We start from the raw sequence: 15155 nt of genomic DNA, 5'->3' as shown, positions 1-15155 counted from the left end.
TTCCTTTTTCTTGTACCTAAATAATTTTGTGTTAGGCACGTAATAGCATTATATATGTGTGCATATTGCAGTATCAGTTCAGGTCAGCTCAGTCGTGTCCACCTCCTCGCAGTGTCATGGATTGTAGCACTCCAGGCTTCCCTGTCCATCACCAACTCCTGTAGCTTACTCAAACTCATGTCCATTGAGTCGGTGATGCCATCTAACCATCTCATCCTCTGTCGTCCCCTTCTCCCACCTTCAGTCTTTCCCAGCATCAGGGTCTTTTCCAGTGAGTCAGGTCTTTGCATCAGGTGGCCAAAGTATTGGAGCTAACATTCCAGTGAATATTCAGGACTGATTTCCTTTAGGATGGACTGGTTGGATCTCCTTGCTGTCCATAGGACTCTCAAGAGTCTTCTCTAACACCGCAGTTCAGAAGTATCAATTCTTCGGTGTATATTGCAGTATACCATGTGTATAATACATAGAGTGAATATATACTTTTCTTTTAAAATTTTCCTTCCCTCCCTCTTTTTTTCTTTTATGCATGTTAGAGTGCAGAGCATTGTAAAGAAGAAACTGAAAGTCACTGTTAATCTCTTTATCTTGAGAGAATTCACCAAGAGTTTGGTGTCTTTCCAGTCTTCCTATAATTATACATAAGCATACCTGTTTGTTTTTTTCCTTCATATAATTGAACCATTTTTTTTTTTTTTTACTCCTTAATAGGTCCTTTGTTATTGGAAGTTATATTTTTGCTATACATAGTGCTGTAAATAGAGTCCTTGTACATAATATTTGGGGGTATCTTTGATTTTCTTAGACTAGATTCTTAGAAATAGCAAAGAATATAAGTGTCTTTAATGGTTGTAACAGATGCTCCTAAATTACTTTTTAGATAAATTGATACCTTTACTTTGGTAGTGATTGAGAGTCCTCTCAGTCGTCCTCACACTTTACTAGTATTGTGAATAATAAAAATAAATTTAAAAATTATTTAAAAATCTGTTTGAAAATTGATATTATTTTTATTTATTTTTAAATTAAAAAAAATTTTTGGTTGTGTGGTCTTAGTTCCCCAACCAGGGATTGAACCCCAGCCCTTGATGGTGAAAGTGAGGAGTCCTAACAACTGGACTACCAGGGAATTCCCAATATCACACTGTTTGGTTTGCTTTTTTAAAGTTTTTAAAATTTTACTTATTGTTTTAAACTTTTTATTTTGTACTGAGATTTAGCTAAATACCAATGTGATAGTTTCAGATGAACAGCAAAGGGACTCAGCCATACAATACATATATACATTTTCCCCCAAACCCGCCTCCCATCCAGGCTGCCACATAACACTGAGCGAAGTTCCATGTACTCTACAGTAGGTTATTGTTGATTATCCTTTTTAAATATAGCTGTGTACATGTCCATCTCAAACTTCTTGTCTAATATCACCTTGGTTTTAATTTGTAGTTTTTTGGTTGGTACTTGTGAAAACTTTTTGTCTGTTTATTGGGTCTTTTAAAAATTCTTTTTTCAGGAATTCTCTGGCAGTCCAGTGGTTAGGACTCAGGTCTCACTGCTAGGGGCCTAGGTTTAATCCCAGGTCAGGGAACTAAGATCCCACAAACTGTGCAGCCAACAAAAATTTTTTTAATGACTTCCTTTCTGAGGGGGGGCTTTATTCATTTGAAGAACTTCTCATAATTTATATAATGTATAAAATAATAACTTTATCCTATTCTAAAATTTACAATTATGGTTAAAAGTAACATAAAATTTATCATCTTAATGATTTTTAAGGGTACAAGTCAGTAATGTTAACTATATTCACATTGTTTTGTAGAGCTCTAGAGTTTTTTCATCTTGTAGTATTGAAACTCTTTGCCTGTTGGACAACAAATCCCCATTTCTCCCTTCCCGAGCCCTGACAACCACAGTTCTACTTTATGTTGTTATGTGTGACTACAGTAGTCCCCCCTTATCTGTGGTTTTGCTTTCCATGGTTTCAGTAACCCATGGTCAGCTGCAGTCTGCAAATATTAAGTGGAAAATTCCAGAAATAAGCGATTCATAACTTTTAAATTGTGCACCATTCTGAGTAACAGGGTGATGTTTTTTGCTGTCTCGTTCAGTGCATCATCCGCTGGGGGTCTTGAAACATACCCTCCTCAGATAAGGGAGAACTGCTACATTTTAGATGCCTTATATATGTGGAATCATACAGTTAGCAAGTATTCTTGATATTGGTCAGTTGCATTACAGGAAAAGAGAACATTAATTTTGGGTTAAAAATTCAATATTTGAAAACCAGAAAGCAGTTTGCAACTATTTTGACTTCTTCCTTTCTAAAACAAAATATTTCATAGGAAAATGAGTAAAAGAATGTCAACCCATTAAAAATGACAAAATTGCTCTTCATTGATCTTGTAATAATCCCCAAACTACATCATCATTTCAAAATAAATGCAAATAAGTTGGTAAAGAATACGTATATTTGTGTCGTACCTGTTCACTGTGAGTTCTGCTTCAGACTCTGCCTTATTTTTGCATAAAGGCAGAATAATTGTTACATTTATAGAATTTTAAAATTCTAAATGATCATTTAGACAATAGGGTTGTCATTTTTATTCCCTTGGAAGTAAAAATTATTAAATATGAAAATCATTTTTGAGAAGTAATTTAGGAAGAATGTCTTTATGGCATCTCAGATGTAACTTTCCTTGATGTATTTGCTCCCTCTAGTGAATATTGCTACCTTTGCAACATTTTACAGATTTACGGCAAGAACTAGCTGTTCGGGAAAGACAACAGGAAGTAACTAGAAAATCAGCTCCTAGTTCTCCAACTCTGGACTGCGAAAAGATGGATTCTGCTGTCCAAGCATCACTTTCTTTGCCAGCTACCCCTGTTGGCAAAGGAACAGAGAACAGTTTTCCTTCACCGAAAGGTTTGTAATGTCTTTTCTTTCTGAACCTATGGCTGATTATCAACTAAGAGGCTTTGCTGATGAAGCGGGGGTTGCTAAGGTTTAAGCAGTCTTTTTAGTTTAAAGGTTGGTTTAGTCTAGCTCTTTGTGAAACAGAAGGAATTGTTCTCCTAGACCACTCACTCATACATAGGAACCAGTGAAGTGAGAGCTACATTTGAGACAAGAACAGCTTAATAAATTGAAATTTTAAAAAGCTGAAGATCTTAAGGAAATTTGTTTTGATTATAGCAGTAACACATGTTCATGTAGAAAAATATAAAAATATAAACGAGAAAAAGAAAATAAAATTATCTGCAATCTTAGTGTTTAAAGTCAACTATTATTAACACTGAATTTTTTTCTATTGTGTGTACTTTTTTGTGTTCATGCCACTTTGTTACAAGTTTGGGGATCATATTTAAATGCAGTTTTATTTCTGGCCCCTGCCACTGAACATATCATGTGAGACTAGAAGCCTTTATACATGAAAAGTGCAGAGACTCATTGAGTTACCATTCAGGCTCATCTAAGTTGGCTTGGATGGGCATGTCCATTCTGTGACATGCCTCAGTAGCTGCCATATTCACAGGTGAGATACTATTCATAGGTGAATAGTGCATAAAAAATATTCCTTTTGCCATCAGTCAAGGTGTTTTTTAAAATCCAGATAAGCAAAAAAAAAGGATTAAGTAGGCACTAGATGGAATGTTAAGAATGGAACCCTGAAACTCTTGAGATTTATTTAGTTTTTGCAGCTTGCAGATCATATTTCAGCTACTTCGACTACACTGTACTTTCTTCTTACCCTTTTTTAAAATACAGGATTTTATCTTTCAGAATGATATGAAGTAATTTCAGTTAGTACAGTTAGCCCTCTGTATCTCCATATTTGTGCTACCCAATACAGTAGCCACTCAAATGTGACTATTTAAATTTTTATTAATTTAAATGAATTAAAATTTTAAACTGAGTTTCTAATTGTGTTGGCCATACTTCAAGTGCTCAGAAGCCCTTGATTAGATAATTCACCCTTTTTTTGTCTTTTTATGAGGGTGAGGTGAGGTAAGGTATGTAAAAGTTCTGTGTAATTTTGTTGCTGATTGCAGCAGTATGTGTGGAGTTTGCTGCTGAGAATACAGAGTAGGCAGTATATAGATTACAGCAGGCATCAGAAGCTGTCACTTCAGAATGGCTGCTTATATATTTGAGGACCTTAGAATTAGTGGCATATGAGAATTAGCATTTAAGATCTGTTTTTTTTTTAAATGTTACTAATTAGAATTATGTAGATAAGTTCTGAAAATTCTTCAGCTAAGCACTAATTGGAATTATCTGGAGCCTCAAGGGGCTGTCACTAGGACACAGAGCTTGCTGTGGCACAGAAGGAAGATATGTCAAGCCTAAGGCAAGAATATTTGTCCAGAGAGACACATTTTTAGATTGGAACTGATGGCATGAACTTTCGCTGGCCTAAAAGCTGCTGTTCCATCACAAGGAAGTTGGCACACAGACAGTGAGAAGCCGAAGGTTAGAGAAATCAGTGGCAGGATTGAGGAGCTGATCTCTATGAAGTGGTCTGGCTGTAATTGCATTTCATTGATAAAATGCCTGTTTCCAAAAAACATTTAAAACAACTTTGCATAAAAGTACAGATTTAATAATACTGAAAATATAAAATTCGAGTAGAATAGGAACAAGATCCAGAAATCCCTGCCAAGGAAAGTATAGCACTTTGTATCACATTGGGCACCTGTTAAGTGCCATGTATTACTCAGGATGCAGGGAGGAGGGTGGTTAGACAAAGTTGTGACCTTTGGGACTTCCGTGGCGGTCCAGTGACTGAGACTCTGTGCTTCCACTGCAGAAGTACAGGTTTAATCTCTGGTTGGGGAAGTTTCATGTACTGCATAGTGTGGCCAAAAATAAATAAATGTCACATTGGGAGATATATGTAAGAAAAAGGATGAATATCTGTATATCTGTACCCAGCAGGGTTACAAGTGCTCTTGCAGGCTGATGAAAGAAAAGACAACCCAGTAGGAAAAAGGGCTGAAGATAAAACAGATGACTTCCAAAAAAAGAGATTTAAATGACTCTTGGATTAAGGAGACAAAAGTTAAAGTGACTAACAAGTTGGACGCAAAAAAAAAAGATCTCTGATATTATTGCGAGCACTACCATACGGACCATTATATCTACTACTGCGGGCAGGAATCCCTCAGAAGAAATGGAGTAGCCATCATGGTCAACAAAAGAGGCCAAAATGCAGTACTTGGATGTAATCTCAAAAACGACAGAATGATCTCTGTTCGTTTCCAAGGCAAACCATTCAATATCACAGTAATCCAAGTCTGTGCCCCAACCAGTAACGCTGAAGAAGCTGAAGTTGAATGGTTCTATGAAGACCTACAAGACCTTTTAGAACTAACACCCAAAAAAGATGTCCTTTTCATTATAGGGGACTGAAATGCAAAAGTAGGAATTCAAGAAACACCTGGAGTAACAGGCAAATTTGGCCTTGGAATACGGAATGAAGCAGGGCAAAGACTAATAGAGTTTTGCCAAGAAAATGCACTGGTCATGGCAAACACCCTCTTCCAACAACACAAGAGAAGACTCTACACATGGACATCACCAGGTGGTCAACACCGAGATCAGATTGATTATATTCTTTGCAGCCAAAGATGGAGAAGCTCTATACAGTCAGCAAAAACAAGACCAGGAGCTGACTGTGGCTCAGACCATGAACTCCTTATTGCCAAATTCAGACTTAAATTGAAGAAAGTAGGGAAAACCACTAGACCATTCAGGTATGACCTAAACCAAATCCCTTATGATTATACAGTGGAAGTGAGAAATAGATTTAAGGGCCTAGATCTGATAGATAGAGTGCTTGATGAACTATGGAATGAGGTTCGTGACATTGTACAGGAGACAGGGATCAAGACCATCCCCATGGAAAAGAAATGCAAAAAAGCAAAATGGCTGTCTGGGGAGGCCTTACAAATAGCTGTGAAAACAAGAGAAGCGAAAAGCAAAGGAGAAAAGGAAAGATATAAACATCTGAATGCAGAGTTCCAAAGAATAGCAAGGAGAGAGAAGAAAGCCTTCTTCAGCGATCAATGCAAAGAAATAGAGGAAAACAACATAATGGGAAAGACTAGGGATCTCTTCAAGAAAATCAGAGATACCAAAGGAACATTTCATGCAAAGATGGGCTCGATAAAGGACAGAAATGGTATGGACCTAACAGAAGCAGAAGATATTAAGAAGAGGTGGCAAGAATACACAGAAGAACTGTACAAAAAAGATCTTCACGACCCAGATAATCACGATGGTGTGATCACTGACCTAGAGCCAGACATCCTGGAATGTGAAGTCAAGTGGGCCTTGGAAAGCATCACTACGAACAAAGCTAGTGGAGGTGATGGAATTCCAGTTGAGCTATTCCAAATCCTGAAAGATGATGCTGTGAAAGTGCTGCAGTCAATATGCAACCAAATTTGGAAAACTCAGCAGTGGCCACAGGACTGGAAAAGGTCAGTTTTCATTCCAATCCCAAAGAAAGGCAATGCCAAAGAATGCTCAAACTACTGCACAATTGCACTCATCTCACACACTAGTAAAGTAATGCTCAAAATTCTCCAAGCCAGGCTTCAGCAGTATGTAAACTGTGAACTTCCAGATGTTCAAGCTGAATTTAGAAAAGGCAGAGGAACCAGAGATCAAATTGCCAACATCCGCTGGATCATGGAAAAAGCAAGAGAGTTCCAGAAAAACATCTATTTCTCCTTTATTGACTATGCCAAAGCCTTTGACTGTGTGGATCACAATAAACTGTGGAAAATTCTGAAAGAGATGGGAATACCAGACCACCTGACCTGCCTCTTGAGAAATCTGTATGCAGGTCAGGAAGCAACAGTTAGAACTGGACATGGAACAACAGACTGGTTCAAAATAGGAAAAGAGTACGTCAAGGCTATATATTGTCACCCTGCTTATTTAACTTATATGCAGAGTACATCATGAGAAACCTGGACTGGAAGAAGCACAAGCTAGAATCAAGATTGCCGGGAGAAATATCAATAACCTCAGATATGCAGATGACACCACCCTTATGGCAGAAAGTGAAGAGGAACTCAAAAGCCTCTTGATGAAAGTGAAAGTGGAGAGTGAAAAAGTTGGCTTAAAGCTCAATATTCAGAAAATGAAGATCATGACATCCAGTCCCATCACTTCATGGGAAATAGATGGGGAAACAGTGGAAACAGTGTCAGACTTTATTTTTTGGGGCTCCAAAATCACTGCAGATGGTGACTGCAGCCATGAAATTAAAAGACGCTTACTCCTTGGAAGGAAAGTTATGACCAACCTAGATAGCATATTCAAAAGCAGAGACATTACTTTGCCAACAAAGGTCCGTCTAGTCAAGGCTATGGTTTTTCCAGTGGTCATGTATGGATGTGAGAGTTGGACTGTGAAGAAGGCTGAGTGCCGAAGGATTGATGCTTTTGAACTGTGGTGTTGGAGAAGACTCTTGAGGGTCCCTTGGACTGCAAGGAGATCCAACCAGTCCATTCTGAAGGAGATCAGCCCTGGGATTTCTTTGGAAGGAATGATGCTGAAGCTGAAAGTCCAGTACTTTGGCCACCTCATGCGAAGAGTTGACTCACTGGAAAAGACTCTGATGCTGGGAGGGATTGGGGGCAGGAGGAGAAGGGGACGACAGAGGATGAGATGGCTGGATGGCATCACTGACTCGATGGATGTGAGTCTGAGTGAACTCTGGGAGTTGGTGATGGACAGGGAGGCCTGGCGTGCTGCGATTCATGGGGTCGCAAAGAGTCGGACACGACTGATTGTCTGATCTGATCGGACCATATGGACTGCTAATATTGACACAACCTAGAGAGCACTTTAGTAGGATATTAAGGTGAAAACTTGGGCATGTCCTCTGACTCAGCAGTTCTAATTTTAAGAACCTTTTCTCTAGAAATACTTGTCTAGATATTTTAAGGTTATTTGTCCATTTAGCATTGTTTATAATAATGAAAAATTGGATATAACCTAAATATCCTTTGGAAAATGGTTAAACGTATTTGTGATATTTCCACTTTATACTATGTCCACAGTTTAGAATATTATACTGATTTTTCATTGAGTGTATACTGCTTTGTAAACGGAAACAAAACCCAAATGTAAAGGAAGTTGCCAGAGTAATCACTCGCCTTTTACCTTTCTCTAGCTATACCAAATGGTTTTGGTACCAGTCCACTGACTCCTTCAGCTAGGATATCGGCACTGAACATCGTGGGGGATCTCTTACGGAAAGTAGGGGTAAGCATTTCATTATTTATCACTAGGTGTTTCAGCTGCCAAGGTACTGAATTGTTTCTTACCTTGAAGTGAGGGTGAGGTAAAGGCTGTAATTAAGCTTAGAAGCAAGAGCATCCATTGACCACCTGAGACTAGTTCAGATAACACCTCTGGGCTCAGCCTGTCAAGTGCCTCTGCAGGAGGTCGCTGTACTGAACTCCCAAGTCCCTGCTGGGCCTTTGTCATGCTCCCTCTGGGTGTCTCTAAAGCATTGACTCCTCCCACATTCTCTGAAGGCCTGCTGTGTGTCTTATCCCTCCCTCTGTTCTGTGCTTTGCCTGCTGTCCTCCTGGTTATCGCCTGGGTTTCTCTTCAGAGGACTCTTGCATTGGCTCATGGCATGACTTTTCTGCTCTTGGTCACCACCTTACTGCTGCCTGGCCATCTCCACTCCAGTGTCATCTCCTTGGCTCTAACCTTGGATTCCAGAACATTTCAGCTTTTGGAATATTAAACCTGGTTTTCTACTTAGTTTTTTACATTGTATAATATCTACTCTTTGACCTTACTGAGAGTAGTAGTTTGTTGTGATTTTTTTTTTTTTTTTTAAAGTCATCTCTTGCTTTCACTTGGTTCCTACTTATCTATGATCCATAGGTTACTTTCTCAGTCACTCTGGACTCCTGGTCTCTTTGGTCATAGGGGAGACCTGCAGGTTGGATTAGTCAAGCAACTGGACTTCTTTCTTGCATCAAGATCATTGGAAACATTTATGTAACCTGGTAGATTTTTAAGCCACTATAAACTTAGAATTTCTAGTATTAGTTTCCTGGTTCCCTCAGTGACTTATTTCTGTGATCCATAATCTACCCCTGAAACTTCCGATTCTCCACTGCCCTTTCACTTATTTGTGTGTGTGTGTGTGTGACTCTGAAGAAAGCAGAAATTATATTCTACTTTATATAAAGAAGTAACGGGAGGCCAAGATATGAGATCCTATGTTTACCGTTTCTGGCTCATAAAATTATTTTCTGACCATCAATAACTGCATTTTAAAGTTGCTGTAACAAGTCGTGCACACATCATTCATGCAGCACATAGAATAATCTTCCTTCACTCCTACCATAATCTTTTTTTTAAACCTATTTGTTGTAAAAACTGTGTTGTAGTAGTTTAACCTATTTGTTATAACCTGTAATTTGAAATAATATACTTGCTTTTCAGTGTCTTATCAACTTTAAGAAAAAAGATAACTTTACTTCTCCTAATTTTTAAATTTTTCTTGGTTATTTTTGTAACTTTATTTAAATAAAGTCTGTCCGTTCTTGAACTCTCCATTAGTAGTGCTGAGAATTAGTCAGCAGCACCTACAGTATTATGCCCACCTGTGTGTTATTTCCTGCAGAATCATAGAGGAGAAGCTAGGCTCTAGGGCCATTTTACTTATAGTACTCAACAGATGCTTCAGGCATTTTATTCTTTACCTGTTATTTTACTCAGAAGCATATTATTAATAGATTTTTTTTTTCCTGTGTGTGTGTCATAGCTGACATGTATGCCTTTTTAACATTTTTAAAAATTGGCCATCTTTTTATTATTTTCACTGCAAAACAGTTTTTACCAAATCACAATAAAAAGAAAAAAGCTCTTGAAATCCTGTCATTTCAACAGATTAAGCCATTTTCATTTTTAAAAATTGCACTCAGCCTTTGTATGCATATATAACTTGTGTATCAGTGGATATTTTTGTTCATGGTTCTTAGCATTTCTGATTACTTTTTTTTTTTCACTGTGGAGAGAAGAAACATACACTTTCTTTGCTGTATGTTGTATCTTCCAGCTTCTTCACAGCGTTTGCTGAGTGCCCTGATGTGCTTCTAGGGTGGCAGCGTGCTGTCATCCTCGAATTTCTCTTCATTATACTCGTAGGTTAGTTCTGCCTACTTATTCCTGGACCTCTGTTGCCATCTTTCTTTTGTTCCCTGTTTTGCTTTAGTATCTCAAGTAATTTATTCATAAATGGTGCATGAAAGTTGAACTCGGAGTCCTTGCATTGTTTACCCATTCAGCAGACAGTTTGTCTTTTAAGGTGTCATTAGAATTTCTGCCATTCTCCACCAGCCCCTGCATACTTTTTTGAATGTTTCATCCCCTACTTCTTTGTCCTGTTTTGCCACTGACTTCACTTGGAAGCCCCGTCCCCCTCTGACATCCTCTTCCACTGAGAAATCAAGGCTGTCTATTTACGCTTTGTTTTCTTCACTTTTCTTCTTTTAGTACTCTCCTCTTATTACTCTGTTCTTCCTTTGTGTCTCAGTGGTGAAAGTATCACATTCCTGCTCACGGCTAATTTTGTCCCTCTGTGCTTTGCATCTCATTGCCTTGTCATCTTTATATCTCCTGTATTTTCAAACTTTTCCTGTATATTTTAATATTTATATTCAGTGTTTATGTATACCATATTATGTAATATAAATATATATATCAGTTCAGTTCAGTTGCTCAGTGGTGTCCGACTCTTTGTGAGCCCATGGACTGCAGCACGCTAGGCCTCCCTGTCCATCACCAACTCCCGGAGCTTGCTCAAACTCATGTCCATCGAGTCGGTGATGCCATCCAGCCATCTCATCCTCTGCTGTCCTCTTCTCTTGCCTTCAGTCTTTCCCAGCGTTGGGGTCTTTTCCAGCGAGTCAGTTCTTCGCATCAGGTGACCAAAATATTGGCGCTTCAGCTGTCATTGTTTCCACTGTTTCCCCATCTATTTGCCATGAAGTGATGGCCCCAGATGCTATGATCTTATTTTTTCAAATGTTGAGTTTTAAGCCAGCTTTTTCACTCTCCTCTTTCACTTTCATCAAGAGGCTCTTTAGTTCCTCTTTGCTTTCTGCCATAAGGGTGTTGTCATCTGGGTATCTGAGGTTATTGATACTTCTCCCGACAATGTTGATTCCAGCTTGTGCTTCATCCTGCCTGGCATTTCACATGATGTACACTGCATATAAGCTAAATAAGCTGGATGACAATATACAGCCTTGATGTAGTTCTTTCCCAGTTTGGAACCAGTCTGTTGTTCCATGCCTGGTTTTAACTGTTACTTCTTGACCTGCATATAGATTTCTCAGGAGGTAGGTAAGGTGATCTGGTACTCCCATCTCTTTAAGAATTCTTCACAGGAGGCTTTGGTGTAGTCAATAAAGCAGAAGTAGATGTTTTTCTGGAACTCTCTTGCTTTTTCTGTGATCCAGCGGATGTTGGCAATTTGATTTCTGTTTCCTCTGTGTAATGTGTAATATGTGCTGGATGAAGCACAAGCTGGAATCAAAATTGCTGGGAGAAATATCAATAACCTCAGATACGCAGAAAGTGAAGAAGAACTAAAGAGCCTCATAATGAAAGTGAAAGAGGAGCGTGAAAAAGCTGGCTGGAAACAGTGGCTGACTTTATTTTTTCGGGCTCCAAAATCACTGCAGATGGTGACTGCAGCCATGAAATTAAAAGACGCTTACTCCTTGGAAGGAAAGTTATGACCAACCTAGACAGCATAGTAAAAAGCAGAGACATTACTTTGTCAACAAAGGTCTGTCTAGTCAAGGCTATGGTTTTTCCAGTAGTCATGTATGGATGTGAGAGTTGGACTATAAAGAAAGCTGAGCACAGAAGAATTGATGCTTCTGAATATCAATTGTGTTGATGTTGGTGTTGGAGAAGACTCTCAAGAGTCCCTTGGACTGCAAGGAGATCCAACCAGTCCATCCTAAAGGAAATCAATCCTGAATATTCATTGGAAGGACTGATGCTGAGTCTGAAGCTCCAATACTTTGGCCACCTAATGCGAAGAACTGACTCACTGGAAAAGACCCTGATGCTGGGAAAGATTGAAGGAGGGAGAATGGGACGACAGAGGATGAGATGGTTGGATGGCATCACTGACTCAATGGACATGAGTTGGAGTAAACTCCGGGAGTTGGTGATGGACAGGGAGGCCTGGCGTTCTGCGGTTCATGGGGTCGCAAAGAGTGGGACACGACTGAGTGACTGAAGTGAACTGAACTGAATGTGTGATATATAAATGTTAGATATACATACTTTATATCTAATGTTTATATATCTAACATTTATATATTACACATTATACAATTTTTTAACCTTAAAAGCAAAAATAAAAGCAGTTATTCTTTCCTTCTCTCCTGTGTCTCTTTTTAACTTTCAGTTTGTCTCTTTCCTTCCCAGCCAAGCTTTTGAAAGCTCGTTTCCATGTATTTATTGTTAGTATTTGTGACGGCATACTTGCTCCCCAGCTAGCCTCGTCTGGGCTCTTGTTTCCTGCTCACTCCACTCAAATTGCTCATTGATGATCTCAGCGCTGTCAAATCCATTGGATGCTGCTCTGTCCTCATTCTACTTGAAACGTTCAATACTGACTTTTTTTTTTGAAATGCCTACTTTCCTCTGCTCTTCTGATGATGTGTCATGTCTGCCTCGCATCTTCCTGCCCATTCCTCTTTGTCATCTTGTTGCCCTTTCATCTGCCTGCCCTTTCAGTATTGACTTTACTCAGAGTAGTTCTGACCTTAATTTTCTGATTATCTCCTTCACAGCCATGATTTCATCTCCTACTTGGTGTGGATATTGTTTTAAATCTGATTTCTAGGCTATTGTTTTTGAGTGCCAGGCCCAGAACTTGTATTAGTTTGTCTCACTGATGCCTCAGATACAACTTGTACCTATTATATGATAGATCCTCATCTAATATCTGAATGAATGTTTTGAATATAGGAAATTAATGGCTCTCAATTTTTACTGTGTATGTATCTGTATAATAAGATGTGGAAAAAATGCTTATTTAGAGCTTATCCAACCTCTTTTCCTTCTTTTGGTATTTTACTGAGTCATGGTGCTGTTGTTTTAGGAAAGGAGAAGAGAAGGAAGTTTCAGTCTGTTTTTGTCGCTGTTTCTTAATAGCTCTTACTGAAATTATGGGAGGAGGGTTCTCAGGGTGAAGTATGTTAGCTGTGGATTTAATTTACCAGTGCATTCCAAATCCCTTAGTGTCAAGGATAATAGGATTGGAGTGGTTTTTTTTTTTTTTTTTTTTGAGTGTTCTTTGCCCTTTTTTCCCCTCATGGATTATAATCCCCTTCCTTCTCTCTCTCTCTTTTTTTGCAAGGAGAGGGGTTTGATTTGGCAAAGTGTTTGTGGGAAGGGGGAGTTGGTGATACTTGTGTGTGATGGAAATTGATGAAAAACTTCTCTTCGTGTCATCTGTTGGTTTGTAGAGGCTGGCACTGGCCAGGTGTTGTGGTGACAGGTGCTAAGCAGGCACTCAGTTTAGAGGTAAATGCTAAAGGGCTGGTGTCACTTTCAAATGAATTATTTAATTATAAGCAGAGGGTATAGACGTTTTACAGTGTGCTCTCAGAAGCAGAATAGAATTTAACTTCACACGAGGTGTTGTAAATGCTCTTATCCATTCTGATACACTAGAAACTAACGTGAAGCCCTAAAGAAAGAATTAGCCACTTTAAAAAGTCCTCAATTGATGTTTTTGCGTTTTTTGTAATGTTTGCTTCCAAAACATATGCACACACCCAACCAGCCAACTAACAGTCCAGAGGTCAGAGGGAAAACAGTGGATTAGGGCCAAGGGACCTGGGATCCATCTCTATCTACTGTGCCACGTTTCTCTTAGTTGTAAGGTGAGAATTATATCTGTATCCCTCAATAATACCAAGGGATAAATATTCTGAGTTCATTAGAAAGGGAGCCAGCGTGAATATCCCCTCTTCCTACTAGAAATTGATAATGGCTTAAATAGCCATCATTACCAACTGAGATAATAAAGTTTGAGTCTTGAAATAGAAATGGTTTGAAATGCAGATTTTTATGTGCAGCTACTATTTTGACAACCTAATCATTCCTTCTTCCTTTTTAGGCTTTAGAATCCAAATTAGCAGCTTGCAGGAATTTTGCAAAGGACCAGGCATCACGAAAATCCTATATTTCAGGGAATGTTAACTGTGGGGTGATGAATAGCAATGGCACGAAGTTCTCTCGATCAGGGCACACGTCTTTCTTTGACAAAGGGTAAGTTTTGGAAATTCTACATGTTAATTTTTGGGTTAATAAAGTTACATATTATTTAAGTGAGTTTATTGAACTTCGAAAAGATAAACTCAGTTTGATGAATCTACCTGAATGAAGTGTTATCATTCAGATCTTAGGGGATGTGAAGTCTGTTATGTCTTCTAGTCCCCATGGAGTCTGTTGCCCTGGGAACCATGACTCTGAAGCTTCTGTCCTGGGAAGCAGACTCGTGAAAGGCAGCCAGGGATTAAAGATGAATGTGATATGGTCCTTGTGTTTTCTCAGGGTGCTTGCAGGATGGTAGACTATCTTGGCAAATATTTGCTAAGAGTAGAAGAGACCATGGTGATCACGTTAGTGTGAACTCGTCAACAAACCTTCTGTCTGAAGATTTTAGAAAAAATATAAGACCACTGGATCAAGTACAGTTTAGGACATAAAAAGTTGTGTAGGATGTGAAGATATTTTGGGGGGAATTGAGAATTAAAAAATTGTCATAAGATTAAAGCAGCAATACATTATTAATACAAAAAAATTTTTGGTGCAGAAAATATATAAAGTAAAAATACGTGTCATCTGTTTTCACACTATTTTTGCATCTGTACAGTTACTCATGTATTCATCTATACAGTTAAGCACGTAAAATCATCTTATGCATCTGCTCTGCTTTTAAAAACTTATGAGATACCTTAAATACTGCTTGCAACATGCCTATGGTGACTGATACTGCCAGTAGCTTTCCGTGGCAGTACATATTGTTCTGCTTCAATTAAAGGGAAAAAAAAAAAACAACACAAAACGCTGCATGGTT

The 15155-nt window shown here is 38.6% G+C and overlaps 1 protein-coding gene across 4 annotated transcripts in view; it reads left to right on the top strand.

Moving 5' to 3' along the window:
• Window positions 1–15155, top strand: part of NDEL1 (nudE neurodevelopment protein 1 like 1) — a 34950-nt gene that overhangs the window by 11838 nt on the left and 7957 nt on the right. For 2 of the 4 annotated variants that reach the window (XM_006062926.4, XM_006062924.4), the window contains exons 6-8: window positions 2750–2923; window positions 8190–8281; window positions 14193–14344. In XM_006062926.4, coding sequence (XP_006062988.1) covers window positions 2750–2923; window positions 8190–8281; window positions 14193–14344 — 418 coding nt within the window. Of the gene's footprint in view, window positions 1–2749; window positions 2924–8189; window positions 8282–14192; window positions 14345–14629; window positions 15114–15155 lie in introns of those variants that run through there. The other 2 variants (XM_025280601.2, XM_025280602.3) reach the window with 2 other exon arrangements.

Source organism: Bubalus bubalis, chromosome 3 (genome assembly GCF_019923935.1).
Source record: "Bubalus bubalis isolate 160015118507 breed Murrah chromosome 3, NDDB_SH_1, whole genome shotgun sequence".
Taxonomy (NCBI): Eukaryota; Metazoa; Chordata; class Mammalia; order Artiodactyla; family Bovidae; genus Bubalus; species Bubalus bubalis.
Note: the sequence above shows the minus strand (reverse complement) of the source record. Positions and strands in the feature narration are given on the sequence as shown.